Below are 10,279 nucleotides of genomic sequence, written 5' to 3'. Positions count from 1 at the left end.
GACTAGGGTCTAAACCAGGCGTTATATTTGTGTATTGAACGATTCTGATCTGAGACAGAAGGAAGCGCATAGTAGCCCTTATGCTATGTATCCCTGTGGAAATAAGATGTATTGAGACCTCTATGAACTATACTGGTCCTGATTTTGAAACGGGAGGTAACAGATTTCGTTGCTTGTTGTCTGACATACCAACAAGTTAAGGTTGAACACCAATTGCCTTCGGGTTTGCTTCAACCCGTTAAGATTCCCTTATGGAAATGGGAACGTGTGACAATGGATTTTACTAGTGGGTTACCTTTAACACCTATTAAGAAAGATTTTGTATGGGTCATCGTAGATCATTTGACTGAGTCCGCCTATTTCATTCCAGTTCAGACAGATTATTCTTTGCAGAAGTTGGTCAAGCTCTACATTTTTGAGATTGTGAGACTCACGGGGTTACGGTTTTGATAATTTTTTATAGGGATCCTCGTTTCACTTTTCGGTTTTAAAAAAAGCTTCATGAGGCTTTGGGTTCGAGATTAGACTACAGTACTGTGTTTTATCCTCAGGCCGATGGTTACTCTAAAAGGATAATTTAGATACTGGAAGATATGCTTTGGAGTTGTGTGATTGATTTTCGAGGGAGCTGAGAGGATTTTCTGCCTTTAGCTGAGTTCACCTACAATAATAGTTTTTAGTCTAGCATCTAGATGGCACCTTATGAGGCTCTGTACGATCGTAAGTGTCGTACTCTACTGTGTTGGACTGAGTTGGGTGAACGACAGGTTTTAGGTCCCAAGTTGGTTTCCAAGACTGAAGATAAAGTCAGATTAATTCGGGATCGTCCTAAGGCGATTTCTGATAGACAGAAGTCTTATGTGGATCTGAAAAAGAGGGATATTGAATACTCTATGGGTGACTTTGTCTTCCTTAAGGTGTCTCCGTGGAAGGAAGTTTTGAGGTTTGGATGTAAGGGCAAGTTGAGCCTTATATTCATTGGGTCGTATCAGATTCTGAAATAAGTGAAACTGATCGTTTATCAGTTGGATTTAACTTCAGAGTTAGACCATATTCATGACGTATTTCATGTCTTAGAGTTAGACCGTATCCATGACGTATTCCACGTCTTTATGTTGATGCGGTATTGGTCTGATCCATCTCACGTTGTTTCTATTGAGGAGATCGAGATTAGACCAGATTTAAAATTTAAGGAAGAGCCAATTCAGACTTTGGATCAAGATGTAAAGATGTTGATGAGGAAGTATATTTCGTTAGTTAAAGTTTTGTGGAGGAATCATGGCACTGAGAAAGCCACATGGGAACCTAAAGACTCGATGCGTAAGCAGTATCCTTATTTGTTCGAATCAGGTAAATTTCGAGGCTAAAATTTCTTTTAAGGGGTAGAGTTGTAACGCCTTGACTAATTTAATTTTGTTTCTATGAATGTAAGAATCTGCTTCAGTGGCTAAATGTTCTGATTGTGTGTTTGAGGATTTGGGTTCAAATTTCACTTTTTGAAAAATTCTGTTATTTTTTATCCTAGCCTTATCTTTTGTGGCCTGGCTTATATATTACTTTCGATCAACTCAAATTAGAATGAGCCAGTTGGTTCAAGTGGTAAGGTATTAGCTTGCCTTGGAGTCTTGTGTTTGAACCCCCTATGAGCAAAGGATGTTATTTTTGCTTCTGTAAGTGTGTGCCAGTTGTGTAGTAAAAGTTCAGTAGGATTGAAAGTTTGTGGTAGCTAGATGAGGTTAGTAGTCGAATTCTGTGGGATTTGGTTGTTAGTGGGTAGTGGGGGAGTTGGAATTATTTTCTTAATTTCTTTTATTTTTTAAATTTTTATTCTTTCCCAAAATTTCTCCCTCTTTCTGACTTTTTTTCCTATCTCTGTCAATTTTCTCTACTTCTCCTTTTTAGATTCTGTTTACCAATCATTCACGCAAATTACTGCAATTTGAATTTTTCAGGGTTTATTTATTTGGCTTGGTAAGTAGAGCTTTGTTTTTCTTTAACATTTGGAATTATGGGATGTTAGCGGTCTTGAACAGATCCTAGTTGTTAATTAATTACTTCTGCATTTAGGCAAAGGTTGTGAGACTTTGGGCGCTCTTACAACATCATAGTTTCATGTGATTGTTGTGGATTATTGTCTTCGAGGGTAAGTGATTCTATTAAATTTTGTGTAGCTACGATTGTTAGGTTTTTCAACATATTAGGATTTTTTAGGATATTGATTTAGTAATTGGATTGTTCGTGTGGTTTAATTTGTTGGAGTTTGGATGATTTTAAGTGCTAGGATCATCGTCATTTGAATTACTACGAAATCGAATCAGGTGTGTAATGAAAACACAAGAAAACAAGGCTTGGCGAAAGCCGAAAAAGTGGCTTGTTGATAGCACATGGGCGTGTGCCCGGCCATGTGCGACACAAGACCATGTGATGGGAGAGTGTTTGGCCATGTGGGTCACGTGGGCCAAGCTGATTTGGGTGTGTGGGCTGTGGGTCAGGCTATGTGGGCCACACAGGTAAGGCCAATTTGGGCGTGTGGTCTCAAGATTCTGAAATTTTCTCTAGGGTCACATACGTCGTTTCGATCGGCTATGGGCCTTCCGTAGGGTCGGTAAAGGCAAAACAAACCTAATGCATGAGATCTGCTATTCAGATAGACTGATTTGAGTTTAGGAAAACCATATGTATGTTTGACTATTTTATATAAACATGTGTAATATCTGTATATGAGCATGCGGGTCATATTAACTCGGTTATATCTGTATTCTATATTTGTATATGGGGTGGGATTTGTATATGTAGAGCAAGTGTTCTATGAAGCGACATTCCACCTATATATTGGCAGCTTGCCTACAAACTATTCTGACAAGTGTCATAAAGACACTATGTGGTGTGTTGGTATGGGTGGATGTTTTATACCCCACATGGTGCGTTGGGATGGTTCGAGATAGTGTGTAGAGGATGAGAGTAGGACTTTGCATATCTGTATGTTTCTGATAATTTGATACTGATATGATCTGATTCTGTTAGAGACTTATGTCCGCTTCTGTCCTGAACTTCTGAGAAATCTGAGTTTATATGTGTGTATGACTCTGTTTAGTTACACACTAAGTTTTTGAAAACTCACATCTGTTTGACTGTTCTGTTCAGGTAATCCTCAAGCATAGGCGGGTCGGTGTGACGGAGGCTCAACAGTGACCACTAGTTCGGAAACTATTTTTAATTATTAAATTATTTAATTTTTAGAATTTTATTTGAAAGCTTTGTAATTTTGGGACTCTCTGGACTATTGTTTATAATTTTGGTTTTGGATGCGTTTAGATTTTTAAACTGTGATGTTTGGCAAACAATAGTTTTATGCAAACAAATGTTTTTGAAAACACAAGCTCGGTTTTCAACTATAACGACTTATAAACTTCCGCTGCAAATTTATGTTTTACTTAAAAGGGTAATAAATGACGGTTTCATTAAAGAGAATAATAATAAGTTTTTTCTGAAAATGCGGACTCTTTTAGAACAATTAATACAAGAAGTTTTAACATGAAAGTTTTGTTTCAAAACCTTTCTTCGTAACATTTCCAGATTTCAGCCATAATATCTAGGTCGGGTTTGGGGTGTTACAAGTTGGCCTCAATTTTCTTCACTTCAACATTGTTAAAGGTACCACGACTTCCATGCCTCAGTGTAGCGATACTCTGAATGATGATTTCTTCAAGTTTAGGTCATTATCGACTTCCTACACCAACTCAATTATCGTTAAGTCCTCATAGTGCCATTTGTTCAATTTGGGTCTCAAAAGGGCATAAAACTAACAAAAGCTAAAAATCGATAAAAATAAAAAAAAGACACCTAAATTGCTTGAGCGGGAATTGAACTCACAATCACATAGTTAAGGAATCGGATGAGCAACTATCTCATCATACATAATAGTTAAAATTAAACTACTATAAAAAAAATTGTGTTTTTATATATAATATAATTTGATTTTGTCATGAAGATGTATCACAAACATATGAATTTAATCAGTTTTCTTTAAATATTAGCTTAACCTTTAAGCTTCAACCAAATTAATTGAAAAAAAATCATATAATACTTTTTTGTTTATTCTTTCAAACTATAGAAAAGGAGTGGTAAGTTTTTTTTATTCTTTTACTAAGTAGTAAGTTTTCTATAATACTCATGTTTTGTGTTTTGATTATGTTTTTTATTTGTATTTCTTATTACATTTTTCAGCATAATATGATGTTTATTTATGTCATTTTCTGTTCAGAGTAGTGAAGGAAAGAAAATAATCATTGACTTCAGTTTGATAGCTTATAGATCATTAAATTTATTATTTTTAAAATATGTTTTTCATTCACTCACATATTCCATACAACCAAAAAAATATTTTTAATGTTATGAAAATTGAAATATTATTATAATATTAAATTATTTAGTGAACAATTCAAGATTAATGGTCAGTTACACACAAACATTAGGTTTATATTTTAGTTATTTAATTTTTAAATTTATAAAATAGTTACTTAATTAATCAAATTGATTTAACGGTTAGTCTCAAGATCGATAAAGAAAGTTGTTTGGATTTTAGTTTATAAATTTGTAACCTTTAAACTGTTTCATAAAATATAGAAGAGAAGGAGAAAGAGAGCTTCCGATTAGTGTAAACGGTGTAAACAAAGAATACCATATAATAATAATTTTAACGACTCAATGACTAAAACGTAAATTTTCACCTAAATACTTAATCAATCATATTCTCTTTTATTAGTAGTAGTAGTATCACTAGAATTGTGTTTCTGTAATATATATATATATATTATATATATATATATTTTTTCATCTTCAAAATAAATTGAAGAAAATGTATGTGTGTTATGAATATACATGATGTAGTGTAAGTCCTATGGCAAAGTTTCAATTATAACTATTAAAACTAGAATTCAAAACCCTCTTTCTGCTTTGGGCTGCTTTAATGTGCTAACAAGAAGGGCAAAGGTTGGCCATGTTAGAATGGGCTATTGGTATTACTTTTACTGGGCTAAAAAAGATAGGAATACAGAATAATAACACATACAATATAATGCAAAAGTTGAGCATAATATAAGATTAAGACAGTCACATTTACAAACTGGTGAAATTCAAGCTTCACTGCTCAAAGACCAGAGAGATAACCGAGTACTAAAATTTTCCTTAAATCCTAACTAATGGATTCTGTTTTCTTTGATTCTTAGTTTCTTATTTAGTAGCAGATTCTTCAATCTTAATAATAAGTAAATAACAATGGTTGTATTGAAACCAAATCAATATTTTAAGCCTTAAAGGCTCTTCTTTTCACAAAAAAATTTAAAAATTCCATAAACCATTAGCACAACCTGGCAAAAACTAAGAAAAAAAAATGTAAGCATGTATAAAAAGTCCAACCAAAATCACTAGTATGTTTTTTCCCACTATCTACAAGACTAAATATAAAAGCATTTAGAGATAATAATAAACCTAATAACTAGTTTCTATAATTTGAGGACCTAAGTAATCAATTCTATCCATCACTGCATTCTCTGGTGCTTCAATTTCTTCTAGCCATCCAAGTCCCTCTCTCTCTTCTTCACTCACTCTTGTAGTTTCTCCCTCATCTGCACAATCCAATTGCAAAGATTAATTATACATTCATGAACATGAATATGAAACTATTATCTACTGGACTTACTTGAGAAAGCTGAGTATGGGAAATCTTTGTAATAAGAGCAGTCGCGATCGTCTTCTTTAGAATAGGGAGGGCCGAGTACATCGAGCACCGCACAAGGTGTTACGGCGGTGAATTGATGCATATTGCCTCCTGTTGTAGGATACAACACCGAGGTGTTGCATGGGGCCGTGTACACGCTATTGGCTTTCAACCTTGCCAACCTCACTGCAACAACGAGGGAAAAAAATAACCCAATGATGATCACATCAAAGATGAATGAATGAATCCGGTTTGGAGACTTGAAAAAGATAGAAATCTCACATTTGGAGGGTGGTATTGAGTCTTTAGGCTCGACCCAATCATATGATTTTATATGCATTTTCCCCAGTAAAAGCTTGCTGAAAACAGTCATCTCTGGATGGTTATGGAGAGGAATAACAGCCGTTTCCGGAAGAAAGAAAATGCACAACTGCACACAGGAAACAACCAATTCAATCACAAAGCAATGTGATAAAAGAAAATGAGAGAGAGAGGCAATACTATGACATCTTACCGAGAACTGGTCACATTGGTAAATGGTAGTATAAGTGACCCTTGGAGTCCCTTTCACAGCACCCGTTGGCTTGAAGAACTGCAGACTTTTGCTAAGCCCAACATCTTCTGGCTTCATCTTATCTGCATCCATTATAAACAATTATGGCTGTCACTTCCAAATCAGGTTGCGCACATAGAAATAAGAAAACCCAATCGCATTAAAGCCTAATTTGGGGGGTCCAATATGAAACAATTGAAAAGCTTGGGGTCCAAGAATAAGTGTGAATACCCAATTATTTATTTACTTTCGATTTTTAACATAATTTTCACACAAGGTTATGGGAGATCACATTGTCACGTGACAAAAGATTGATATATGCCCTAAACAAAACAAATAATTTCCTACCCCTACTCCAATATTTTGGATCCGTTCTGTTATTAAATTTGGTATGCGTATCCACTAAGGAGGCAACATGTGTGATGCGACCACACCACATTCATGCATTACTATCAATCAAATCTCCCTTCTTTTACCTCCTTTCCATTGCTAGGGCTGAATCAGATTCTAAATGCCCAATGGAACCCCCACAAACACAAGAAACAAACATCGGTGTCTACAGCAACTCATGCGTTGTTTTAGAATATTCAGTTTAAACTTGGTAAAATAAAAAAAATCATTTATTTTGACAGTTGTAATTGACAGAAAAGGTGGTTTTTTTTTTTTACTTTTTTACCATAAAAAATCTAAAATACAACGTGCAAGTACAAATACAAAACCATGATCCATATCAATATTAATAAATAACGAAACTGGGAGTTTCTGGACTTAATCAGATGGCCTATAAGTCAAAATTTTAGCAGAAATCCTAGAACCTAGATTTTGAAGTGAATTTTGCTGATAACTTACCAAGAATATCGCATAGCTTGTTTACATCAGAAGCAGGAGGGACAAATCCAGGGCCTCTGAAGATTTGTGTACAAGAAACAAAGAGTTGTTGCAATACATCAGGAACTCTTGGAAACACAACCTCTCTTCTCATCTTCTTATATGATCTGTTCTTCTTCTCCGTCTTGTTACCATACCTAACCCTGTTGTTTACATGCTTTACAGTCGTCGTGATATTATTTTTGCTTTGCTCCACCAATCCACCAGTTTCCACCGTCATAGATGATTCTTATTGGGAAAACACTATTTTCATGCAAAACCCAGAAGATTTCAAAACAAAGTTTGTCCCAAGGGAAAAAAGAAGTTTGTGTTAATGAGTTCGTTTGGAGGAAGAAGAAGATAAAGATTGATATTAGCAAAGAAAGACAAAAAAGAAAAGGGGGGGAGAAATCTATGAGAAAATGCGAAGATAGTTAACTGTTGGGAAAGAAAGGTGCAAAGGTGGTATATAAGGGTGGGAGAGAGAGCAAAACTAGGGGCCATGAAAAACAGGGAAGAAAAAAAAAAAAACCTTTTAATTTTATAGTTTTCGATTTGAAAAATAAAATAAAATACAGCTCATTAAAAAAGCATTTAAAAATAAAGAAAACCTGTAGAAAAAGCGAAAAGAGAAGGCTGGGTTTTTTTTTTTAAATTTAATTTAATTATTTATATTTGGATTGATTTGGAAAGGCAAGTTCGCGCCCCCAAGATTGAGAGTTGAAAACTGCCTGTTATCTTAAGCCACCCCTGGTTTTTTTATTTTGATGATAAAAAGTTTGGAATTTTAACGATTAGTAATTGACGAAATTGGCCCTTCTTACTTGCCTATTCTTTAAGATATTTTTGGGCCAAAATTAGAAATAAAGTAAAATTTGCCACCTCACATGTTGGGGGTAATATTAAGGTTACAAATACGAAAAGATTAGGTGGGTTTGGTTGATGATTCTTTTTTTTTTTTAGAAAATTGAAATATAGAAATAAAAATTTGTTTTTAATAATGAAAACAGTATTACATTTTCATGGATTCAAATCGGTGTATTAGATTTAATATTAGAAAAATAGGTAAACTAAAAAATAGTCACTTTTATTTATCTCATATTACATTTTAGTCATTTATATTTAAAATGTTACGTTTTAATCACTTATGTTATTATTTTGTTACGAAGTGATCACTTTCCCGTTAAGTTCTGTTATAACTCCCTAACGGTAATCCTACGTGGCAGTCCAACTAGATATTACTGAATCTGCTAATACATACTTCATCCGGATGAAGTACGTATTAGCAGATTCACTAATATGATATATATATATATATATATATATATATATATATTTACGCATGTATCATATTACAAAAATAAAATTTTAAATACTTATACCTAATAAAACATATATCTCATTACAATAATAGTTATTTTCCAAATAACATATTGTTTTATAATTTTATTTCTTATTTAATATTTTAATTTAATTTTAATAATGCATACTTTATCCGAATGAAGTATGTATTAGCAGATTCACTAATATCTAGTTGGACTGCCACGTAGGATTACCGTTAGAAAGATAACATAACTTAACGGAAGATTGATCACTTCGTAACAAAATAATAACATAAGTGACTAAAATGTAACATGAGGCAAACAAAAGTGACTATTTTTGTAGTTTACCCTTAGAAAAATTGATGAAAAATATAATAATATTTTTGTGTTTATGTGAGTTTGAATCAATATTACTGGCCTAGTCCGAAGGCTCACCCGAAAAATGAGAAAGTTTAGGTAAAAATATATGCTCAGAAAATAGACTTGGGTAAAAATTAAGGCCTATGTAGGAAATGGGTCGGGCCTCAAGTAAGGTTTCTTCGGCCCGAGCCCTACCCTGCCTGAATTTGCAATAATAAAAAAACCCTATTGTTTTGTTGCTATCTTTCCATGTTTTGCTATTGTTTTTCCACTTTCATCGCTATTTTACTACCATTTCACTATTATATTGCTACTATTATTTGGATAATATATAACATTTGCTTTATTGGTAATTTTGCTATAATTTTATAGGTATTTGCTTGTTAAGTTGCATTTATCTTAGTGTTATTTAAGTGTAAAGATTTTTTAATTTATTTTCAATTTGTTGGGAAACATTTATTTTAATATTTTTAGTATATTTGGCGTATTATAATTTTTAAATTTTTTATATGAAAAATAAAATTAAAAAAATTTATCTGAGCGAGCTAGACTCGGGTTTTAGCATTTTTATATAGGTCAAACTTGGGCAAAAATTTAAGCTCATTTTTTAGGTCAAGCTCGAACCTATCAATTGGACCTAAAAATTTGATAGGGCCTGACCCTAACCCGACCCGTCCCATGGATAATTCTAATCAAGACCAAATATATTTAAAGTTAAAAAGTCTTTATTTTCATCTTTTCACACTTTTACAAATATTTTTAGTTAAAATATTTTTTATTATTTTAAAATTTTTACACATTTTCATTTTCATTTATCAAAAATGTTTTTAAAAATTTTAATAAATTTCCTGAAATTAAACGCAATTTTAGTTTTATCTTTGTGAATATTAAAATAGACGTAGAAGATATTTCATCCTACCAAAAAAATATAAATGTTTATCTATAATATGCATGAATTACGAGTTCGAGAAAAGCTTCCAACATATAAATATATTTTCTATTTTTATTATAATATTAGATTAACATTATAAAATATTTTTAATATATTATTATAAGATAATAAAATTATTATTAATTATAATAGGGTTAACTTTTCTTGATTTCATTATCACTTAAACAAATAATAATATCAATCGTTGAATTAGATCTTATAATCATATTAAATTACATTTATTAATTTTAATTAATTATCATGTAATTAATTTTACAGTTATATATGAAAGAAAATTAAATAAATTGATAGATATTTATAATATTATTTTGAATTACCAACAATCATTTTAAATAAATCCAAAAATATGAAAATATTTTAATATATCTTATTATTTTGAACTATTTCGTATTTAACATAATAAAATATTTTATTAATGTATTAAATTTTCAATAAAAGGTTAAGCGCATAATTTAAATTAAAAATTTTATCTCATTTGTATGCATGTAAAAATCACAGATTTAGAC

At 32.1% G+C, this 10,279-nt stretch overlaps 2 protein-coding genes across 3 annotated transcripts; one reads left to right on the top strand and one right to left on the bottom strand.

Annotated features, from left to right (window-relative positions):
• Nucleotides 1-273: 273 nt before the first annotated feature.
• LOC108471484 (uncharacterized) lies at nucleotides 274-3,192 on the top strand. Its single transcript, XM_017773097.1, has 5 exons — nucleotides 274-423; nucleotides 768-957; nucleotides 1,078-1,350; nucleotides 2,797-2,921; nucleotides 3,145-3,192. The coding sequence occupies exons 1-5, from the start codon at nucleotides 274-276 to the stop codon at nucleotides 3,190-3,192; spliced, it is 786 nt and encodes a 261-aa protein (XP_017628586.1).
• A 2,089-nt stretch (nucleotides 3,193-5,281) lies between these two features.
• On the bottom strand, nucleotides 5,282-7,651 carry LOC108470897 (plant cysteine oxidase 2-like). Of its 2 annotated transcripts, XM_017772414.2 has the most exons (5): nucleotides 7,122-7,647; nucleotides 6,234-6,355; nucleotides 6,002-6,149; nucleotides 5,702-5,905; nucleotides 5,282-5,627 (listed from the first exon to the last, which is right to left on the bottom strand). In XM_017772414.2, exons 1-5 carry the CDS (start codon nucleotides 7,378-7,380, stop codon nucleotides 5,491-5,493), a joined length of 870 nt encoding a protein of 289 aa, XP_017627903.1. In that variant the 5' UTR covers nucleotides 7,381-7,647; the 3' UTR covers nucleotides 5,282-5,490. The 2 variants fall into 2 exon arrangements, with proteins under 2 accessions (XP_017627903.1, XP_052876920.1); XM_053020960.1 differs by having other exon boundaries at nucleotides 5,702-6,149; nucleotides 7,122-7,651.
• Nucleotides 7,652-10,279: the final 2,628 nt, after the last annotated feature.

Source organism: Gossypium arboreum, chromosome 11 (genome assembly GCF_025698485.1).
Source record: "Gossypium arboreum isolate Shixiya-1 chromosome 11, ASM2569848v2, whole genome shotgun sequence".
NCBI lineage: Eukaryota > Viridiplantae > Streptophyta > Magnoliopsida > Malvales > Malvaceae > Gossypium > Gossypium arboreum.
The sequence above is the reverse complement of the archived record's forward strand: the minus strand, read 5'-3'. Positions and strand labels throughout refer to the sequence as shown.

Coding starts and splice junctions, on each gene's coding strand:
- LOC108471484 (XM_017773097.1), top strand. CDS start 274: ATGGATTTTACTAGTGGGTTACCTTTAACACCTATTAAGAAAGATTTT. Junction 424..767: donor AGCTCTACATTTTTGAGATT/GTGAGACTCACG, acceptor GGTGAACGACAG/GTTTTAGGTCCCAAGTTGGT. Junction 1,351..2,796: donor TCCTTATTTGTTCGAATCAG/GTAAATTTCGAG, acceptor TTGTATATGTAG/AGCAAGTGTTCTATGAAGCG.
- LOC108470897 (XM_053020960.1), bottom strand. CDS start 7,380: ATGACGGTGGAAACTGGTGGATTGGTGGAGCAAAGCAAAAATAATATC. Junction 6,150..6,233: donor ACCAATGTGACCAGTTCTCG/GTAAGATGTCAT, acceptor TCCTGTGTGCAG/TTGTGCATTTTCTTTCTTCC. Junction 5,628..5,701: donor CCCATACTCAGCTTTCTCAA/GTAAGTCCAGTA, acceptor TGGATTGTGCAG/ATGAGGGAGAAACTACAAGA.